This window comes from Gopherus evgoodei, chromosome 16 (genome assembly GCF_007399415.2).
Source record: "Gopherus evgoodei ecotype Sinaloan lineage chromosome 16, rGopEvg1_v1.p, whole genome shotgun sequence".
NCBI lineage: Eukaryota > Metazoa > Chordata > Testudines > Testudinidae > Gopherus > Gopherus evgoodei.
The window spans coordinates 7,766,191-7,789,493 of NC_044337.1; the positions used below are offsets into that span (position 1 = coordinate 7,766,191).

General features: G+C 44.5%; 1 protein-coding gene across 16 annotated transcripts in view; it reads left to right on the forward strand.

Moving 5' to 3' along the window:
• Window positions 1-23,303, forward strand: part of CACNA1B (calcium voltage-gated channel subunit alpha1 B) — a 507,473-nt gene that overhangs the window by 367,891 nt on the left and 116,279 nt on the right. For all 16 annotated transcript variants that reach the window (XM_030535592.1, XM_030535597.1, XM_030535598.1 and 13 more), the window contains 4 exons: window positions 8,655-9,476; window positions 15,040-15,257; window positions 17,366-17,492; window positions 22,567-22,696. In XM_030535592.1, coding sequence (XP_030391452.1) covers window positions 8,655-9,476; window positions 15,040-15,257; window positions 17,366-17,492; window positions 22,567-22,696 — 1,297 coding nt within the window. The remainder of the gene's footprint in view (window positions 1-8,654; window positions 9,477-15,039; window positions 15,258-17,365; window positions 17,493-22,566; window positions 22,697-23,303) is intronic.

A 23,303-nucleotide genomic window follows, 5' to 3' on the forward strand; every position in this document is an offset into this window, starting at 1 on the left:
TTAGACAAGGCCTAACGCCATGCTCTAGTCATGTAAAGTACAAATAAAACTTATTTCCACCTTAACACTGCTTTGCATTGGGAGAGCAGTGGAAAGTGGCCTTAATAACTAAGAATTAGGCCCTGAGAATCCATGGCTACTGAATGGACACACCAAAAATTCCCACTGGAATTTAGATATTTGTTCAGTATTCAGTGTTTAATTTTGTCCCATGGAAATTTGTTCAGTTGAAAATTGTAAGTGGCAAGAAAATGGGGACAAAATATTTGCGGTAGCTTCTTAACAAAAAGATATTAAGGCGAGTCACCTTCTGATGTCATTTTCAAACCTTTGTGTCGTAATGAACTTATGGTATAAACACTGCAACCAAAAAAAAATCTGTTTGGTTCACTTGGGAAAGAAAAATAAGTAAACACATATACACGCAATTCTTTTTCCTTCAAAAAGTGAGTCGTCATTTGCATAAAATGCCTGCTGAAAACTGGCAACTAGCTGCTTTAGAAAGTGTTAACACACAGCTAAGTGCACAGTTATACTTAAGGTATAAGTCAAAGGCAAAGTGCCTTCAATCACCCCAGTCACAGGTATCTAGGAAATATCAGTTTTTTACATATATATTAAGATGGGCAACTGAGTCCCAGCCTACGTAGTTACTCACTCAGTTGGGATTCTCTTTTTGTTAGTTAGTTGTTTGTACCCATGATGCATCAGTCTCATTCCAGACATAAAAGAGGGGGTGATCTCAAGACATGTTGTAGAAAAGGCCAACATTTTCAACCCTGGGTCCCTATAAGATTAGACATCCAACTCCATATTTAGGCACCTGCATAAGATGTTTAGAGGTGCTGAGCACCTGCTGTTCCCATTGTAGTCAGTGGCTGAAAATTTTGACTAAGGAACACTATTACTTACTCAACATACAACTACAACAGCACTCGTGATAAAGGACGTCTTTGCAGCAGATTCGCATGGTCATCTAAACACGTAATATGGAGGGGGGTGGGAGGAAAGGAGGACATGAGTGTAAAGTGTTATAGTAGGTACACTATGTAGGCATCTTGGAAGTCTAGCTGGGAAATTATAACTGCTGCTGTGTCACATTTAAACCTTAGGGCAAATTCTGCCCAGGGTTGCAGTCAGTGCCCATTGACTTTAAAAGAAGTTGATGTTCTTGGAGCTATTGCTTCTCTGGTTAAAGCCATAACTGCATGATTCTGCAGCACCCATCCAGAGGGGAAATAAAAAAACTTTAATGTTTCCTGGTCCTCATTTGCCATCCAAATCACTGTTCACCCATATCACTTGCTTCTGCCTGAATTCACTATCCATGTCTTCTGTTTTATCTTCATTCTCACAGCAAAAAGCTTCATTGCACTAAATTGTTTTGTTCTAATCAGAACCTATGAGTTCCTACTGAGATTTAAGCCAGAACCCAGTGTGGGGTGTGCAGTTGTGCATAATAATTGCCGAAGTGTCTTTATTGAAATTATAATGAGTGATGTAGAGAAAACAACTCATTGAAAAGGAAATGTCATTTGACTGGCTTTAGGAGGACTTCTGTGCACTGAATCATTCAATATGTTTAAGCTAGATGTGTTTGTTGAATCAAGGCTGAAAAGTGCACTTTTAACTTGCTTTTAGTAAAGAATTTTTCACCCCTGTAATTTATTACTAAGTATGCAATTACTTTATCACAGTGTATGCCAATGGTACCAAAATCACAAGGTCTAAAGAGAAATCTAATCAAAATGGTATGTGTGTGGTGACTTGGTATCTAATAAATATTTTCTGGAGTTTTTTTGAAATTAGAATTTGCTAAAAATAGTAGGCTTCAGTGTATACTAATAAATTAATTCATGATCATATAATTTGACACTGAGTAATTAAAAGACTCTGTGTATTAGAGCAATAGGCTGTCGCATGCATGATGGTTCATTTTATTGAATCCAGATCCTGCAGTCCTCCTTATTCAGGCAAAACTACTGATTTCAACAGAAGTGCTGCTCAAGAAAGAGCTTCAGGCTTTGGCCTTGAGGACTTTGGCTGTTTGAAGATGTAAATCAATGGACAACACCATTCATTTTGGTGTTCGAGGCTCTAGCAAATTGCACTGTAGTGTGGTTTATTGCTTCTTGTGAAATTGAATTGCTGGAGTGACTGACTGGCTCAGGGAATTGATAACGAAATACTAGAGCTTTCCTTTCTAGTTTACCAATCCATAAAAGCCCTGCTCTATAATCACCCAAAGTTGTTACCATCTTAAAGATTGCTCGATAGCCTGCATGAAATGAGTCGAGGCTTGTTTGCTTCTTCCCAGTGGATAGGTGTCAGTAAGAGATGGACTGGATCATCCAATAGGTTGTTATTGTAATCCTCTCCCCCAGGGGGTCACTGGATTGCTGAGGTGCAACAATCCTTGTTTTGATACAGTATTGAAAGTGTGCTAAGTATACAATGACCATAGGGCAAGAGTTTAAGCCACTTCAGCTGATGGACCTTATAGGTTCTAGCATCTGACAGTTCCTCTGATTGCCCCAGAGCCTTCCAACCCCTGCTGACTTATCACCCTCCAGGCAGCAGAGTGAAGAACAACAAATGTACTACTTAACGCATTCACCATAGTGGTCTTCGCTGACGTCTGACAACTCAGCTGATTCATTCCAATATCTAGTTTCTGTGAAAAATTGCTATCAGAACTTGGCACAAAATGTGATGTTTGTTGGCAGTTTCAGCAGCGAGACCAAGAACTGAATGTGCCATGGAGAACAAAGTCTCCAGGCCAGGGCTAAGACATGCTGGCAGGGCAGCATGACAGAAGTCAGCATTTGTGCTTCCTGGGCTGTAACTGCTGTTTGGACAGAGGACTCCAGCCCCCAGAACTACCAGCCAAATGAGTACCCTTCCCCCTACTATTTTCATGTTACTTGTTTTCTTCCAACGAGCTAGAAAGTGAAATAGCATTTTTATACGAGAATACTAAAAGTCAGATTCCTGTATTTATTGGTCTCTGTTGATCCAGGAAGTTGACATTGTTGACTGTTTTAAAGCCATTTCATAATTCTATTGTAAGCTTCCAATATGAGTTAAATAGAGAATTCAAGCTGGTCACAAATCCGAATGTTCAAAAACTGTTTTTGTCCTGAATTCGGACAAAAAGTTGCAATATCAATTTTTTTCACAGAACAGAAATTATAATTTTCAGTGGGTAATGCTCATATAATGTTAGAAGGCATGGCTGGACAACACCTCCTGTGAGGTTCCATGGTCATATGACTCCCTTGATGTACCAGGGCAATTCAGCCTGCAGGAGACTGCGGTGCATCATGAGAGACGTGGGCCAGCCAGAGGGTGGAGCCCATAGACACTCAAACTACAACTCCTAAGAGGCAGTGCAGGAGCTGAACTGAGCAGAGATTTAGTGTTGAACTCACCAGGAACAAAAATGTTTGAGTTGGGTTTAACAAACCAAAATGGTTCAATATGGGTCAACTCAAACCAAACTGAAATACTTGTTAGATTTTTCCCCATAGAAAATCAGAACATTTAGGCAAAATTGAATTTTGACTTTGCAGAAATTGCGTTTGTCATCAAAAAATATTTCAACAAAAAATTCCCCAACAGCTCTAATCAGAAAATACTTTTCTAGGATATCTAAAACATATAGGACTAAATTCTGGAGTTCTTATACAGCGTTTATTCTGTCTATACTCAGGTAAAATTCCTAAAGACATCAGTGTATGATTTATTATTTGTTTTTATTCAAGTGGTTTATTTTAAACAGTTGTTCTGGAAGGTAATAGTCCATTACATAAAGCAGCACTCTTAATGGCTGTGATAAAAATACCTCAGCCAATAAGAAAGTTGCTTGTTTTTAAATGTGATTTTAAAAAAATACCAAAAAGGAATGCACTGTACTTTCTTGAATAATCTAGATTGTGATTGATCGATATTTCATTTGTATTATTTTTAATGAGGAAATAGAGGAGTCACCAGTCAGGAAACTGATAGAGTAACATCAGTTTTATTTGACACAATCTCTGTTTTGTACAGAGAGATGTAAATTAGCTGATTATAGACACTGCTTTATTGTTTGGTAGTCAGTCTCTGAATCCAAGTAGAATTGGTGGTGTTATGCAATTAAAATGCTCTGTTCATAATATCTGCCAATCTGTTTTGTCATGTCAGGCCATGGGGGACTGAAGCTGTGTATATTGGCAATATCACTCTAAAGAATTTGAAGAGCTGTGTTGGTAGGGAACAGAATAAAGGCAGTGGACTCTGGGGTTTGGGGAAGAGAGGTGGATTCATGAGTCGATTTTTTCCCTCTTATGAGGAGGTCTGCAGAAGGAATAATATGGAGAACTATTGATTTAAAGCACCAGACCAACAGTACCAACAAAAGATGTGATCACAGAGTTCCTGGTTGCACCTATTATTGTAAAGAACCATTTTGCTTAGTTCACACCAACATAGAAATATCTGCTGCTAATGCTATAGTTAGTATCCTAAGGGGATTTTGTGGTAGCCCCATCACTTGAGTCATTTAAAATTGAACTAGACAAAGCACCAGAGAATGTATTATAGGGAATAATTGTACATTAGCTAGATTTTTGCCGTCTCTTCTGCGATTCTTTGTGTGCAACGCACATGAACTGTATCCTCATATGGTAGTTTAATGATACTATGTTTTGTCTTAAGGTGACGGCTATTGTGCCATAAATAAGTCTGGTGAATAAGTTCAAAAGCCTTCCTCTCTGAAGAAATACAACATCAGAGAAGCAGCACTCAAATGTGTCTGTATTTCAGTTACTGTGAGAACATGTGGAAAGCAAGAATCGGATACATTTAACTGGACACGCAGAGTACATAATTCCCCCAGCTGCTTGAGCTTTTGCTCTGAAAAGCTCTAAATACTGTTCCTGGAGGGACCAAACTATTCTATTTCTTTATTCCCATTTCCCAGCCAGGACCCAAATATGCACCATCACGTGCTCCTGATGTTCTTGACTAGTTTGGGTATGATGATGATGAACTGAGGGCATGCTTCAAACTTTCAAAGAGAGTGTCTTTGCTTATTTTAATTTTTTTTTCCATTTCATTCCATAAAATAAACGTAATCATTACTTCCAAACCTCACTGCTAACTAATTCTCTTGCTCTTTGGCTTGTTAGTAACAAAAGCTAGTGGCTGGCAATGCATTTTTTGTGTGGGTGTCGCGCTTTGCTAACTGTCAGTGTCAATGATGTGACCTCAGTATTTATAGATTCTGAAAAGTTTGAGTCTGTAATTTTGCTGTCCCTGTTAAGGAAGCAAATTTTGCAAAATAGACTTCATTAATATGCAAATTACTAAGCTCCTACAGGTTCCCAATGGTGTGTGTTCTTAGCAGCAGCTTCAGCTCTCAGTTGTCCATAGTCCAAATACAATGGAACACCTTGCAACTCTGAGATAATTGCATTTTTTTTAATGACTGTTTTGTGTTCTTAATACATGTGAAAAAAAACTAAAAAACAAATCACACTGCCATTTCCAGAGCAAATGCTTCCTGCACTAGTAGGTCACTGACCTGACACTTACGCAAGGGGAAGATCTCAAAACCTGCTGCAAACACCACCATATAGGGGCTCTACCTGGGTAGGAGCCATAAAGAAAGCCTCTGAAATCTCAGAGGGTCATATGCATGTTCTCAAAGTTTCATAAGCTATACAGGCAGGAAGTCATACCACTCAATGGCACAGCCATTCACTGATTCACATCCAGCCTAGGTTGGTAGGAGTCAGAAGTCTCTCAGTCTGTCCAAGTTTTTACCTGGCACCCCTCTCCAGGGTATGAGTGCTTTAGGAATTTGTATAGAATACGTTTGGGGGTCTCAATCCAAGTGCCGTTGGAGAGGTTACATCACAAATAACAACCACAGTTGCACTGATTGTCCGCTATACTGGCCACAGGCTGCATGGGTCACAAAGACAGAACTCCCCTCTGGAGATGGTGCTGCCAAGTCAGGATGGCAGCGCACTGGAAGGGCAGTGTGTGTGGGAGGGCACGGTGCTGCTGCCTGAGCTATTTCTGTTCTGTGGATAGATAGAACACATCAATCAGCGTTAGGGGTGTCACCTAGCACTCAATTAACACATTATTACATGTTATTTTAGTGCTGACAGCATGCTCTGTGCTGTACAAGACGCTGAAGAAAAAATGGTCCTTGCCCCAAGTGCTTTAAAATCGAATGAACAGTATCAGCTGAGCAACATCGTGCTGCGTGCATACAGTAACTGACATTCAGTGCATGGAAACGCACCAAATCATGCTCAAGCTTTCTTGCTGTTTTCCCTGAGCTTGAGCATCACAGGACAGATTCGCTCCCTAGCATGACCCTGTTTGTGGGCTTCCACAAAACTCTAGGATCTCCGGACCAAGCACACAGCAGAACAAGCCATCTAGAGTGACCAGACAGCAAGTGTGAAAAATTGGGACAGGTTGTGGGGGATAATAGGAGCTATATAAGAAAAAGACCCAAAAATCAGGACTGTCCTTATAAAATCGGGACATCTGGTCACCTTAAATCCATCCCTGCTGTCCTCGGGTACCCCAGACCATTGGTTGCAGCCCCCAGGCTGGTGGAGCCATCCCAAGACAGTCAGGAGATGCTCTGGTGCTGTCTCTTTCCCAGGAAGCTTCTGCTGGTAGGGCCTGAAGGTGGCGTGTCCTGATCTTAAAATTGCCAGCCACTCAGGTGAGAATTGCCTGAGGATGCAACTACTTTTGTAGAGGCTGCAGTTATACAGCTGTGAATTGAGAGAGCAATGCAGGTGTATGAGCCATACTGAGTATCCCTCACTTGCTTCTCAAATTCCCATGTCAGCCAGCACATATAAGGAGGCAGGGTTCTGCCAGTTGGGTATCTTAGGGCAGACACTCAGGGTTGTCAGTTACAGGAAAGAGTTGGAGAGCTCTCCATGCTTTCCATTTCTAGTTCCTTTTGAGAGCACACAGTTCTTTAAATAATCCACTAAGCTGGTAGGCTACTGGCTTAAATTGTGCTCACCCTACAGAAAACTCCGTCCAAGAAAAGAGAAGCCTTCCGATTTGAACTGAGCGATCAGCTGTGTTCGTTCTGATTTTGTGGTCAAAGCAGATTCGTCTGCCTGACTGTCCTCATCTCCTCTGAGTGAATATTTACATACATTTTTGCCCCTTTTAGTAAAACTGGCTGACACCACGCTCAGTAAAAACATGGCAGATGTCTGAGATGCAGACCTTTTCCGACATCTTCCGTAGTGTGACCTAACTCCGTCTGAATGCTGCTTCCCATAGAGCCTGAGAATGGTGACAAACACTGCCAGTCTGAGTCAGAACACATAAACTCACACTCTGGTTTGTTCTGTCACTGGAGCAGACCCCACTGAATGTAAAGAAAACAGTTCTGGTTTCCCATTTCCACAGCCTCTCCCAAGGCGGTCAGTCAGCCTCAGAGATCTCCTGTCCTATTGCATGGGTTCATCATCCTGCAGTGACTGACTAGGGAAGTCCCAACTCAGATTACACCTGTACAGCTGCAGATTGGGGTCTGAGAGGGAAGAGATCATTTCCTTTCTTGGCAAGGGGATTTTTGTGAAGGAACCAAGAGCCAGTTCTGTTCTCATTTAAGTCAGTGTAAAATCCAGAATAACTCCCTTGAATCCAATGGGCTTACTCTGGTTTCACACTGGTGCAAATGAGAGCAGAATTGGATCCCAAATCTTTAGACTTTCCAGTTTAAATAAAAAAGGCCAACAGGAGTACATTGTCTCCTTGCCTCATTGGTTAGGCAGAATACTTATCGGCATGCCCTTATTGGCAAGCCTGCGTTTGCTGCTGTTATGTGGTTATAAAGAAGTCCTCATCCCATCTGTGTTGTATCACCCTCCAGATCCTTTTCTGACGGGTGCAGACTAGCTGTATGTGTCTCACATACACATTTGCAAGACTTGTTCCCGTGATAGCTGAGATCAATGCCACTTTGGTAATGACTGACGTGTGCCTTGATTTTTGGATATATCAGAGGCTGCCTCTCCCTCCAAGCGCTAATGGGACAGTTCAGATTGTCTCAAATGACCGCCTTTTTTGTTGAAATGTGAGGGGTCTGGGGCAGGGCATTGTGGGTAAGGGCTCCTTGACTGTGGGTTCTACTTCCTGCCTCTGTTCCCCAGCACCCAAAATCTGTTGAGCTTCAGGTTGCACTATGAGGTTCAGTCGTTCTCCCAGGCTTGTCCTGGTGATCAAGGATAGCCTGTTGGTTAGGAAAGAGGGTCAGTGGATGATTTGGTGGGATTTGGAGAGTTACAATGGTTTTCAGGAGAAGTGGCTTTAATTGTGCCAATTGTACACGCCCCTAGACCATGGGATGGCCATGTTTTAGAACTCAAAATAGCCCTTTTCTATAGAACCAGTTGTGTGTGGGGATGTCACTAGCACTCTGGTGACCTCACTAGCTTTGTCTGCTCATGTGTTTTCCACTAGTCATTCTATCTTCATCCCTATGTTTTCTTTGGCTCAACCCTACAATTCCCTGTCTCGGCTAGAAATTTACAGTTTCTTTTAAAATTTCTTTTGAAGAAGTGGAACCAGACCTGATGCTGACTATCTCCTTATTTTTTTTCTCCTCTGTTCTGCAGCAAACAGCAGAACTCCTCCAAATCCAAGTCCGTTTGGGAACAGAGGACCAGCCAGATCCGGATGCACAATTTCCGGGCCAGCTGCGAGGCACTGTACAATGAGCTCGATCCGGAGGAGCGGGTGCGCTATGCTACCACCCTCCACATCCGGCCAGACATGAAGACCCATTTGGATCGGCCTCTGGTGGTAGAGCCAAGGACCGAAGGGCGGAACAACGTCGGTAAGCTAAGCCCAGTGGACGTTCAGGAGACTGAGCAGGCCAAGGCCACCTCTGCTGACACTGTAGAAGTGCCACGAAAGCACCACCGGCATCGGGATAAAGACAAGATGGGAGAACAGGAGAAGAGCGATGTGGCCAAGGATGAGAATGGGGAATCTGGCATAAACAATAAGGAGGAACGGCACAGGCAGCACAGGAGCCGCAGCAAAGAGGCAGAGGGGAGCAGCAAGGAAGGAAAAAGCAAGCGCAACAGAAGCCAAGAAGGGGGTAAAAGGCATCATCGTCGAGGCTCCGTGGAAGAAGGGGCTGAGAAGGAGTACCGGCGGCACTGGACTCAGCGGCACTCAGCGGAGCGGCAAGCTAAGGAAGGTAATGGGACAGCCAATGGTACCAGAAGCGAGCGGCGTTCACGTCACCGAGGAGGGTCAAGGTCAGGGAACCGGGAAAGTGATCCCAGCTTGAAAGGAGAGACTGGGGAAGAGCCCCACAGACGACACAAGATGCGGCACAGAGCTCTGTCGACGTATGAGTCAATGGAGAAGGAGAACGGGGAGAAGGAAGGAGAGGCTGGGGAGAAAGATCTTAAGAACCATCAGCCCAGGTCAGTCAGCACTGCACACACAGACCTTGTCAGTATGTCAGCTGTGGGGTGCTCCAGTCATTCTCAGTAGCACTGTGAGCGCCGAACCCCTGGCATGGACAAGAGGACACAGTCACCCCTCCCCATTCCAAGAGAGGCTGTTCCCCCCTGCAGGACAACTTTACATATTTGGTCAGAGCTCCTCTGGTCAGTGCTGCCTTGAAGTGGTGTTGAGCTAGGATGTCTCTGGCCTGGCCTTAGCCTTTTCCCGTCTAGGGCCTCTGGCAGAGTCAGGGTTGATGAGTTGCACGATTGGGCCCCTGCTCCTGGCATGCTTCCCAGCATGGTACACGTGTTTATGGTAGTGCCAGCAGAATGAATTGAGCCCCGTTGCTTTTAACAGTGTGTTGGACTACGATTGCAATATTTACTTAGCAGAGTATTGTTACTGTTCTTATTTATCATTTGTCTTACTGCAGCATGTAGGTGCCCTAGTCATGGAGCAGGACCCCCAGGTGCTAGGTGCTGTACAAACACGGACAAAAAGATGGCCCCTGCCCCAAAGGCCTTGCAATCTAAGCAATTCTGTTGCCTCTTCCCAACTGATTTCCCACCTTTCCTCATGGCAAAATGTCTGGGGTGGAGCAGAAAGCTGATGGCTGAGTGGGCCTGAAAGTCATTGTCAGAAACCAGCACAGTTCCATGCCCTGTGCATCTCACACGGACCCAGCCTGTGAAAATGCCAAGCTGTTTCTGAATAATGTGTATACATCCACTCTGTCTCTCTGATGGCTGCAGCACTATCACAACAGTGTTGTGAGGTGTAGGCTGGGGGCCTGTTGGGGGTGTCTAGTTGCCTTGGATACCCTTGTATTAATATTTAGGGTTGAATACATCATTCTAGAATGTCACATGGTCTGCATGGGGCAAAATAAGCCCCAACTGGCACAGCAGCTTTGGTGCATGTAAGAAGTGTCTTGGTACTAGGGTTTTGCCCTTCTCAGTGGAGATATGTTCGCTAACATCTATACAGCGCAACTGTCGCTGCATTGCCATAAGCTCACCTCCGCTCTGGGCATAGCTAGGCTGTATTTTAAAGGCTGTAGAGCTAGTTGACAGCATTGGAGGTGAATCTGTTTACAAGTGAAATTACATGCATGCAAACGCTATGGGCCCGATTTTGCTCTCGTTCAATGGCATGCCAATGGGCTGTAGCGCCATTGAATTCAGTGGAGTTACTCATGACTTGCGTCCATGTCCATGAGAAGAGAACCAGCCCGTTATGTTTGCCATGTTAAGGTTTATGACATCAGTGCCTCCTTGCTCCTCAGACCAGGGTGTGTCTACACTGCAGCTGGGAGGTGGGTAGACATACACCTCCTGATTGCAGTGCAGTGTTCCCTGGGAGGGTCTGTTTCTCCTGTGCCATACACAGTTTTTTACACCTGTGCAAAGTGTTCAGCAAAGCTGTTCTGATTGGTAATATTTGCATACACTTTACAGAGATGTAAAAGGCTGCAGCTGTTGCAAGGTGGTGGAGAATTAGGCCTTAAGACTTGTAACCCATTCTGTCCCAGGGCTGCTCTGTGTGCTAACTGGCATCACAATAATGAAATGGTTTTTAATTCATATCTGATGTTATATAGGTGCAAGTCTGCCTGTGGATGGTCTGATTTTAGAATAGAAGTGTTCTGTTTCTCCTCTGCTTAAATTGGTAACCCCTAGGGCTGCCTAAGTCATGTTGGGGTCACCCAGACTCCCTAAACAGCCAAGGATCAGTGGGATGCAAATAGAGTTGTAGGTTTTAAGGCCAGAAGGCCTCCTGCATAACATAAACCATAGGATTTCACCCAGTAATTCCTGCAGTGAAGCACGTGACTTGTGGCTGAGCTGGAACCTATTTTTTAAAAAGACATCTTGGCTGGCCATGATAGCCTCCCACCCTGTGGGCTATGTATCTGTGTGCTACACCATAATTGCACGTCCCAAACTTTCACAGAATCGTGGAGTTTAAGGCCAGATGGGACCACCAGATCATCTAGTCCCGTGGTTCTCAAACATATTCGATTGCATCCCCCTTCTTTGTGTCTGTAGTCGTTTGTGCCCCGCTCCCTGCCATACAAGTACATATACCAGTAAAAACAAATCAACATGTGATTCTCCCTAAATATTAAGCCCAGTAAGGCCTTGATTTGAACAGACCAACGATCCAGTGTAATAAGAGCAAAAGCAGACCTGCGAGTGTGGTTCATGCATGAGCACCGCCTCGTAGCAAATGGATTAAAGTACAGATGGCAACGGCTTTGCAGAGTGCTCAGCAAGTGTAACAGAAATCCATCGAAGTGCACAGGACCACTAGAGTCAAATGCACAGCACCAGCTGAAGACCCGCTCTGTCTGGCGGAATCAGCTTTGCTCGTTATTCATTGCTGTGAGTAAAACATGCACAGTACATTTTTTTTCCTAAAGCTTCTCACACACCCCCAGAACACATTCTGCGCTTCCCAGGGGAGCCAGCCCCCGGGTTTGAGGACTTCTGATTTAGTCTGACCTCCTGCCTGCCACAGGTCACCCAGAACCCACTCATTAAATCCAGCAACCAACATTAGACCAAAGCATTGCAGCCCTCAGAAGGCTAAACTATCATGTGCCCCAATAGGCTGAGAATAGGAGGGCTCTTTTATTTTCTGATCTGTAAAATAAGTATTGTGACATTGACCTGCCACAAGGGGAGTTAGGAGGTTACGTTAGTGAATGCTTGAAGAGTACTTTGACATCAGCAGGTGAGATGCTTCATTATGGCACTGCAAAATTAATGCTCTTAAATGGTGAGTGGGGAACAGTGGGGAGAAATCCCTTTTTAGTAAATTATGAAAATGGAACATGTCCCTTGCAGGATGGAATGTTGTTACATTTAACCCATAGAACACTGTTGAGTTTCCAGGCAGCCAGTCATGACACAGGAGGACGTGTGTATTCAGTGGGCCATATTCTGAGCTATTTTGTGCCTGTAGTAAGGTGGGGGTGTCTCCTGGAGTTCCCCAGTGTGCATTGGGGACTGTACATAGTGGAAGGGTCTGTTTCCCAACCTTTCGTGGTCACCATGCACCCCTGGGGGAGCAGAGAGGGACTGACATTTTGTCTGGCCCTTATGAAAGACTGTTTGTTTCCTCCCTTCCCACTGCACAGCTGCAGATGAGAGCAGCAGAATCTGGCCCCCTAGTCTCAGTTACAGTGTGCTACAAATCCAGAGTAGTAATCCCCAGGAAGTCCTTTCTGTGACAACTTCAGTTGTATATCAGTGTAGGGATGATCAAAATCTTGCCTTGTGTGTCTGCAGTATCCAGACAGCTTTCATGTCCCGGGGTATTTACGCTGTTATCAGATCCTTGACAGTTTTGTGCATGTGAATTTCTGTTGTAGTTTGCAAATGAATTTTATTTGAAGCTCAGAGTGTCTTAGGCTGAGCACAATAGCCACTTACTACCCTGATTCTGTCACATGTTGATTCCTCAGTAGGTGTTCACGGGCACCTTAAAATGGGGATTCCACTAATAAGCACTTAGGGGCTTTTAAAAACGAATGTAATTGATCAACTGGCCACTCACACCTCTCTCAAGCTGTCACAGCATATCACATAAACATGCTTCCGCCCTTTAGAGCACTTGGAGCCCAGTCTTGGTGAGCTTGTGCAGTCGAAATCTCTGCAGGGATTGATTTCCACACAGATGCGGTAGCTACAGTTTCACCCTTAATGATCTCTTTAGGCTATTCTTTCTTCCTGTGTTTGATCCATTTGGGAGTAATCCAGGAACCATCCTGGGCCAAAATGTCTCTTTTGTTGTACTACTTAACAAGGTAAGGCGACACTTATGGGGAAAAGGTGGAAATGCCATAGACTGGTTAAGGCTGAAGTCACTTCTTGCCCTAAGCGTATTTGATTGTAACCATATCATGAGGCAAATATAGATTTTGGGTGCCCAGAGTCCCCTGGAGGCTCAATTTCTGTGACAGGTTAAAGATTTTTGAACAGTGCCTGAAATCTGAGAATACACCCGAGAGCCATTTGCAGCACTTAACTAATCAATCCGCATGACTCCGTGGGATGCACTTCATGTGTGGGCTAGAAGGTTGTACATTCACGTCTCGCACTAGAAACTGGGCTCCTACTTGCTGCTGCTTTCGCAGCGCCTCACTAAGGCAGGGCTGCTGTGTTAGAAGTGACACATTAAACCCCAGTCCCTTTCTGGTCATTATTCAGCCAGCAGTTAAAGCGCTGGAAAACTTAAGTGCTCTGGCTAATTGTCTCTCATTAAAAATAGCTTCGACAGCCCAGTCTTACTCCCACTGAAGTCAATTACAAACCTCCCATAGACCTCAGTGGAGAAAAGGATGAGTCCATTATGTCCAAGACGATACACGTGCACCTAATGGCAACCGCGTTCAGTGCATTGCTGTTATGTAAGGGTGGCAGGAGAGTACACAAACCATTCTATTCTCTTATGTTTCATTCTTATTAGAATTAATAGAAAACTTAATCACTGTGAATCATTTAAAATATTTAATAAAGAAATGAGAAAAGAGTACAACATTGCCTTTATTGCACTGCTAATCTAAATAGAAACAAATTAAGTTGGGAATCATTGGAGTGGGCATAGTTCACCTGTGAAGTCCTGGTAACAGAGTGGAATTGACATGATGATCTCTATATAATGCACCTTCCAACTGGATCCCACAGCACTTTACAAATGTTATAGATCAGCCGTACACGCTTTGCTCATTGCTGAAATGCAGCCACTTCTAAAGTGGAGCTCAGCAGCTAGTTAACAGCTTAGGTCAGGAAGTGAAGAGCACCTAAACTGCAGGGAGATGGAATGAAATGTCCTCATTTGCAATCTGGCCAATGCAGAAAGGCTAATTTGCTTACTGTTGCAAAAGTGCCCAGGGGGATCCTTACTGCACAGAGCTGGGACCTCAGTTTTATGTCTCATTAATGCAAACGGCACTGCCAGCCGCCCAAAACCTCCAAATGTCATTTGTACAGCAGCTAGCGCAATGGGACCCTGGTCCATATCTCTGATTAGTAGGCACCGAGGTAATACAATAATACATAATAATAACCACCTCATGCTTGGATGCTGGTTCAGCCAGACTCAGAGGAGAAAGAGTCATTACAGCTCTGTTGCACTAGGAGCTCGGTGTGTGATTCCCTGCTCGCGTACACATACTTGCGGCAGCTGTCACTGAGCCGGTGCTAGTATAAGTACATAGCCACTCGTTTCAGGTGGGTTTGTATTCGGCACAGTTCAGTACCTATGCTGCTGCAGCTATACTGCTATTGATACTTGTGTTAGCTCAAGTATGTGTACATGAACAGGGGAATCACACCTCTAGGTGCAATGTGGACGTAGCTTTACTGAATGACTGACGTATGAGTTTTCCCCAGAGATCTTCCATGTAGAGACTGACCTGGCTTAGCTGAGAAGATCTGACAGGCATATCCTGTGGTGGCTTGGCTGCAGGGCATGGGTTTTCTCCCTCCTTTGATCTTAAAGAAGTTTATAATCTCTGCTGTTCTATCTCAGGGAAACTCAGTGTGAGATAGAGGCTGTGGGTAGTGTGAGTGTCGTCCCAGTTCATACCCTGCCCAGCACCTACCTGCAGAAAGTCCCCGAGCAGCCAGAAGATGCTGACAACGAGAAGAATGTGACACGGATGACTCAGCCACCGCTGGACAAAACCACCACTGTGAACATCCCCGTCACCATCACCGCACCTCCAGGGGAGACCACTGTCATACCAAGTGAGTGCCTTGAACAACCTGTCGGTCTCAATGGAAGTTGTGGACCCTATGCCAGATTTTAAAAAACAGCTCTGCATGTTGGGTGCGGCGCTCTTTTGAAATCCCACCCCTCTGGTGCGCATTGCCACACTGTGTAGATGAGCCCTGACACTGACTTGGTGTGTTGCTCTTGGGCAAGTCACTTGGGGCCTGATTCTTCAGAAGAGATGAGCACCCACAACTCCAGCTGAAGTAAGTGGGTGCTCAGCGCTTGTGGAAATCAAGCCCTTTAAGCCCTACTGCCTCAGTGTCCCTAAATGAAAGATAGGGAGAATACCTGCCTCAGAATGGTTGTGAGTCTTTAATTCATGAAATGTTTGTGAACTTTGAGAACATCTGAGCACTACAATGTGTTATTAATACCAATCGGCTGGTTTTCCCCTCAAAGTGACTAGGACAAGCCCCATGTAGCACATCAGCCAATACATCACTATCAAGACTATTGAAACCAAATAGCCTGTTACCCCAGAGCCATGGTCACTTTACCATGGGGCAGCTGTCAGCTGGGCATGCCAAAAGCTTTTCCTTTGTCCAAAGTGAGTGCTGGGGAAGGGACAGCGAGCAGAGTTTGATTAAAGCTTGTCACTCGAAGCGTGCTCTAATTAACAAGGACTGGCGTGCCATGTCTAAGCCCTTTCATTATGACTCAGATGAATGAGAAATTGGTGGTTCGTTATTCGTCTTTTTTGAGCTTATATCCTGGATACGACCATGACAAGGTCCCTTTCTGAAGAAGATGAGAAGGCTGCTTCCGTTTTTACTCTAAATACAGCTTTTTCTTTGTAATGTCTGATTTGTGTCATCAAGCCCCAAGTCTCTTCCCTGCTGCATCTGTGTGAAGGGGTGTGGAATGATCTCCTAAAAAATACCCGTGGCACAGAACTTTATGAGCAGCCCTCCCCTCCCCCCTGCTGGTGGTCTCTGGCTTGGCGGGAGGGAGCAGGGGAAGAAGGGGATGTTCTGGGAGCATGACTGGAGAGGTCTTCGGATCAAGTCGTCCTAACTTAGAGTAGCCCCTGGAGCTGTTGTAAATTATGCTGGTAGCTGGGCCTGGAATACAGGAAAGGTAGTTAGGCTTAAAGCAGTCTGGACTGTGCCTCTTAGGCCCCTGTTTGTACGCTTCCTCTTTACTCTCTTGACCATATGAGATGTTTAGTAATTCTGCTACATTCTGATACTGACGCCTCTTTCAGTCACGGTCTCCCCTAGTTCTTTCTTCCCTTGTGACGTTGACATGTATCTGATCTGAGAATTAGTAAGGAATTTACTCAGCACATTTTGGAAAAGGATTTAGGGGGTCCGTCATTTGTTCATGCTGAAATATTGGTTTGGTGTGGGGGGGGAATAAAAACCCACAAAACCTCAGCTAAAGCATCACAAGAGAATGTCTTTTTGAACTTACGAACTGATTGGCCAGTGTATGCAGCAGCTATTTGGCTAAGAAAAGAACATGCAGCATAAACAGAGTCTCTAGTTCATGTTTGAGCATCTGACTTCAGTAACTCCTAACACAGAGAAGTTCAGGTTTTTCTCAGATCCAGAATTATTAAAGCCAAACTACAGCTTACTTATTTGAGCCTTCCAGATCCATCCCCGCTGCTGGTTCATATCCCATGCATCAAAAGATTCAGGAGCATGCTCTCAGTTAGGCTCGTTATCTTTCTTTCATAGCGCCCTAGCTGATTCTCTATCCTTACCTACTGGATTACAGAGATATCTGGTTGTTTGGGATCAAATTTCAATGCCTCTTTAGACAGACCCTTTAAAAAAAAAAAAAAAAAAACCTTAAGATTTGCCTGCATTTGGGTATTTCCCAGGCATTTCTGAAATATTGCTCATCAGTGAAGCAGTTAAGGAATAATTTATTTGTACTGTATATTATACTATAATAAATAGCCATGCTAACAACAGACAGTAGGTTCATTATACTTAATCAACATGTTTGAAAGCTGCTTTTCTTTATACAAGCTGTCTTGTCTGTATATCCAGCAGTTGAAGAACATTTATGAATGGGATGTGTTTACATTTTTGACCTGTCTGATGCCTGTTTCCTTCAATTCACTTTGTAGTGAACAACGTTGAATTTGAAAGTAAAACGGAAGAGAAGAAAGATATGGAGATTGATGACTTGACAAAAAATGGGCCTAAGCCAATCCTGCCTTATAGCTCCATGTTTATCTTAAGCCCTACGAACCCGTAAGTCTTCTACCACCACGACGCCTTTTCTGTCTTGTGCATGTGTATGTGAATATGCAGTGAAAAATAATGTACATTTACTTGATCTATGTTTAGTCAAATCCATTGGAAAACTAAGTACATAGCTTGACTGGCCTATGAACCAGATGCACCATTTGAGTTGGGCTTTCCTGAGGTAATAAATTACCAATGGAAAAGAGGGGGGAAAATCCTGGAAGAAGTCTGAGCTTCTGGTGGTCAAGTTAATGGATATTTGTTCATTGATCCATCGGTGGAGACTGTGAGCTCGCTACTTTGGATTGCTCCTTTGAATTTCTAGTCTGACCAAGAGCACATACCTTTGTCAGAGGTCTGTTCTGAAGAATGGAATGTCAGTAGAAGAAGAGGCGTTATGAGGAGCAAAGGGCTGAGGGAAAGTCTTTTTGAGGCCAGCGAATGCAGCCTGGTTCCACAAACACCTTCCCTTGGAGGATGTGGTCCTCTTGCCAGCCCTGTAGCCCCACATCACCACAGAAGCTGAATTTCTGGGAAATTGCAAGTATTTATTCATGAGGTGAGGCTGAGTATAACGGGGTTATAGCACTTCTGCTGCTTGCTGCATCTGTGTCTCATGGATAGCTTTGCACTTTGACTCTGCACGTAGAGAACCGTGTCATTCCCAAGTGCCGCAGGACTAGACATGTACATCATCATGAGCCATCGGAGTTCTAGCATAATGGGCTGTGAGTCATTTCAAGCAGTAACTTGGGTCTGGAGCAAAGGTTTGGAATCTTTGCCACCCCCGAGGATTGCTTGCACTATTTGTGATCATTTCTCTCTGGCTTAAACCCCTATTAGATCTGTTTTTCACAGCTCTGGGCTATAATCACATTCACCGAGATGACCTGACTATAAGTGTGTGTGTAGTTGGCATACATTGGAAATAAATATAGAGGGTATCTCTCAATACAAACTATAGCTCCTAAGGAGCCCAGACCATTAGCAATCTGACTGCTGTTCAGTAGCCTTTAGGAAATGAATTGAAGGCTCAGTCCACTTCTCATTGTCAACATGGGCTTCTCTACTTTGAAAGAAATAACTGATTTCCCCTTCTACATTTTCTGTGGTTTATTCCTTCAGCTGTCATTAAGGCTTCATGGAGGGTTGGGGTGACTGATTGAAAAGTCTGTGGAGATTTCTGTTTCTCAGACTGCTGTGAACACATCGCACTAGTTCTAACAAGTAGCTTCAAATACAACAAAACATCGTTTGATGAATGTGATAATACACAGTCAACGTGAGGAGGAGTTTGATCCGCATGGTACAGAAGAATGATAAACTTTCTGGGAACAAAGAAATGTTGGAATGATGGGGCTTGGATCCTGGCTGGCTTGATTTTAAACATTATTCTGCCTCGGATATTTGGCTGCCTGTTCTGCTTTGCCTCAGCTGTGGGTTGACTGCCTGGGCTGCGTCTTAGGTTGTGAAACACCTGATAATGTTACTAAGCTGCAATAGCAAAAAGAATACAAAGTCCTGGGCTGAGAATGGGCTGTCTGTAGCCTGGTACAGACCAGTTAAAGTGGAACAGGTGTTCTCAGTCTTTTTTCAGGTAACTCCCAAAACACGCCCACTTTTTCTTCTGTTGCCTCATCTTGCAGAAAGCTTTGAGCCCCATATTCCAGTATTCTTTGTGCTCTATTAATCCTCCCTCTCCTGAGCCCCCCCAAGGAAAAAAACCAACCAGCGGTGTAATACATAGTTCACGGGACCATATATGGGCAAAGTAGGCATTAACATAGAGGGCCATATGGGACCTAGCGCTGTGAAGGTAAGCAAGATGAGGCCACAAGATGCCTCCCATAAAGGGGCCAAATGCAGTCCCATTGTGTAGCACATACACTGATCCCTGCAAATGTGGTGGCTGGGGCTACAGGGAGGAGCAAGGACAAGATCGGCCAGACCCAGACTGATGAGCAGGAGTAATGCAGCTGTCTGTGGAACATATGCTCCCCTGGAGACTCAGGGCTTGTCTACATCAGAAAGTTGCAGCGCTGGTGAGGGAGTTACAGCGCTGCAACTTTGAAGGTGTACACATCTGCAGGGCACCACCAGCGCTGCAACTCCCTGTTTGCAGCGCTGGCCGTACTCCCGTTTTGTCTCGGGTGTAGAGGATCCAGCGCTGGTGATCCAGCGCTGGTAATCCAATGTAGACACTTACCAGCGCTTTTCTTGACCTCCGTGGAAGGAGGAAGCCTCTGGTAATCAAGCTGGTCTCCTTTCCCGGTTTGCTCTCTCGTTCCCGGAACCCCGAGCAAGCAGGTCTCCTTCCCTGCGGTTTGCTGGGTGGCTCCGGGAACGCGAGAGCAAACCGCGGCGAAGCTGGTCTCCTTTCCCGGTTTGCTCTCGCGTTCCCGGAACCCCGAGCAAGCAGGTCTCCTTCCCTGCGGTTTGCTGAGTGGCTCCGGGAACGCGAGAGCAAACCGCGGCGAAGCTGGTCTCCTTTCCCGGTTTGCTCTCGCGCTCCCGGAACCCCGAGCAAGCAGGTCTCCTTCCCTGCGGTTTGCTGGGTGGCTCCGGGAACGCGAGAGCAAACCGCGGCGAAGCTGGTCTCCTTTCCCGGTTTGCTCTCGCGTTCCCGGAACCCCCCTTGAAGCCGCCCAACAGCGCTGCAGTGTGGCCACATCTAACACCACTTGCAGCGCTGGTTGCTGTAAGTGTGGCCACTCTGCAGCGCTGGCCCTATACAGCTGTACTAATACAGCTGTAACAACCAGCGCTGCAAAATTTTAGATGTAGACATGGCCTCAGCCAGAATTCCTCCCGAGCTCGCCCACTGCCGTGTTGTCCCTTAGTACCCCGTACAGCACATCCCAGCTGAAAAGGTCAGAATCTAGCTCTCTCTTTGTGTCAGTTGGATGATTTCATCGGGTTACTGAGCCCCTTTACATTCAGAAAGTTACGTTCAATGTAAGAAGGGCTAAAAACATGTTGATCAGAAGCACCCAAAGGTCTAGAGAAGGAAGAGGAAGAAAACACAAGTTTTTTCTGGGTCTACACAGGTGAAGGTTGGGTGTAGGTTCACATCTCTGATTCTATTTCATAAAGCAGTTCCTTTCTATTGTTGAAGGGTGGGATATTTTAGGTCCAGACTACCTGCCATATCGGCGGGTAGCCATCGATTTTTTGGGGATCGATATATCGCGTCTCATCTAGACACGATATGTCGATCCCCGAATGCACTCCTGTCAACTCCGGAACTCCACCGGAGCGAGCGGCGGTAGCGGAGTCGACATGAGGAGCCGCGGATGTTGATCCCACGCCGTGAGGACCCGAAGTAAATCGATCTAAGATACTTCGACTTCAGCTACGCTATTCACGTAGCTGAAGCTGCATATCTTAGATCGATACCCCCCCTGGTGTAGACCAGCCTGTATCTATTTCTAGATGATTATCTTCCCAAGCTCTGTTCCATTGCCCAGAGTACAAAGCATTTTTGAAAAACATAATTTAAATAGGTGGTTTTTAAAGTACCAATGTTTAAAAAATGCACATAGAAAATTCTTTATAACATGCCAGTCATAGTTTATAAATATTTCTGCATCTCAGGACTTGTTATGAATGACAAATAACCAGAAATAACTACTTGTTACTTCTTTGATTAATTCAAATTCAACCTGTAAATTAAAGTTACAAATGTGGGTGATTTCACTGCTTTAGAGTCCTTGAACATGGGGATAGTTCTCCCTTATTGTAAGATACATAACTAGAGCTTGGGGAACCCTGTGAAACATTTCTATGACTGTTATTTCAGTATTTTTTCATAACAAGTTCACTTCAGTTGTTTTGTGCCTCTTTTACATTCACTATCCATTGCTAATATAGCAACAGGAATTACTAAAGTAAATACCTGAAAAAAGGGAATTTTAATATCCACTGCTCAAATATTTGCTAAATATACGCTCCTATCATAATTTAGGGCTGTTGGTTAGTTACATACATCATCCAATCTGGGAATAGAAACAATACCAAGTTTATTATTAACTAACTGACACCATGTACATTTATTATTTTGCATATTTGCAATTAAACATTTGCAGCTGAGTGCCAATCAAGAGTTATTTGCTGAAAGAATTTGTGGATAGTTTTGAATGATGTAGAAATACCAGAGTTTCACAATTTTCTTGTAGACGATTCACAATAAAAAGAGGTTAAATTTATCAAATAAATTACTGGTTATGAACTAGTTGTCCAGCTCACAAATAGTGTATTAAAGAGTGTGGAAGAGATGCCTGGAGAGAGAGAATAAAAACATTACATTGCAGTTATGAAACACTGTTTATCTGAGGATCTCAAAGCACATAGCAAACATTGAAGGTCTGATTCTTCATTCAAATGAATTTCTTGCATGAGTAAGTACTACAGGACTATGGTACTGACCCTGCGTCATTCAAGTCTTTGGGAGTTTTGCCACTAAACTGAACAGGATCAAGTCAAGCCTTGTGCATACAGGGGATGTTAGTGCATGGCAAGCTGGGGTGTCCCACCCATATGGACTCTGCTACGGCTCATTGAAAGTCCCATAGTGCACTCTCTCGTACTGCTGTTGGAAATAGGAGGACGGCAAAGCATGCTACAGAACTTTTAGTGCACTGTAGCAGTGTCCACATAGTCCATTGCTGCACTTCAAGGTAGTGTGCTGCAGATTCATGCCCCGGGTAGCAGCACACTAATGTCCCATAAAGATTAGCCCTTAGTAAGATCTGCAAAATTGTGCCCCAATAAATTAAAGTTCTTGATGGTCCTGAGATATCTAATACCACCATCACTGTCTCACAGATGGATTAGTGAGGTGAAGAGAAGTGACTTGCCCAATGTCCCACAGCAAGTTGGTGGCAGATCAAAGGATATAGCTCAGTAGTCATGACTCCCAGTTCCCGCTATAACCATGATAAAATTCCCAAAGCTGATATCCTTGATAAGCAATGTGCTCCCCACCTGCCCCCCAAGCCACCAACACTGTGGTGCAGACACTGAGGGACAGTAGCAATGCCAGTGCTTCCATCTGCTTTCTTTTATTTCTTTGTTCTTTCAGAATCCGACGCCTGTTTCATTACATTGTGAACATGCGCTACTTTGAGATGGTCATCCTCATCGTCATAGCACTGAGCAGCATTGCCCTGGCTGCCGAAGACCCTGTCCAAGCTGAGTCTCCAAGGAATGATGTGAGTAGTGAGCAAGGCAACCAGAAGATGATTGTTTTGCTTCTCTGGTAGAAGGTGTGGACAGCAGAACAACACAGATTGCAGAGTATGTGGGTTCCATCCAGTGATATCAACATGTGCTATCTAGTGGGTGACACTGGGGTTGGGAGTGCAAACCTGGGACCCTCTGGAAGTAAGTTCTGCACCCTGAAAGCCAAGTGCAATACAGAGAGAAGAAAACAGCCACCAAATCTGGCTAGCACTGATGCCGGATAGGTATCGATTAGGATGAGACTCACACTAACATAATGACAGCTCTGAGATTTCATGTCTCCTTCTGAAAAGCATTGCAGACCCAACATTGAACTTTTTACTTGCATGGCCTTCCAAAGTAGTGGCTAGTCATTTATACCAACAATCTGGTCTGTCAATTTCCCTGCTACAAGCACTGAGGTTTTCTGGCTATTTCCTCTGTTTGAACCCCATCCACCTTTGAGAACCTGTGTCTTAGCTGTCGATTGATGCCAACTGGATGGGACTGCCTTGGAAACCTGGAAAGGCTGTGCCTTCACCAGCCAGAGGGATCGCTGCTGAGCAATGGGAGGCATTTCCACACTCCTGAGGGTGG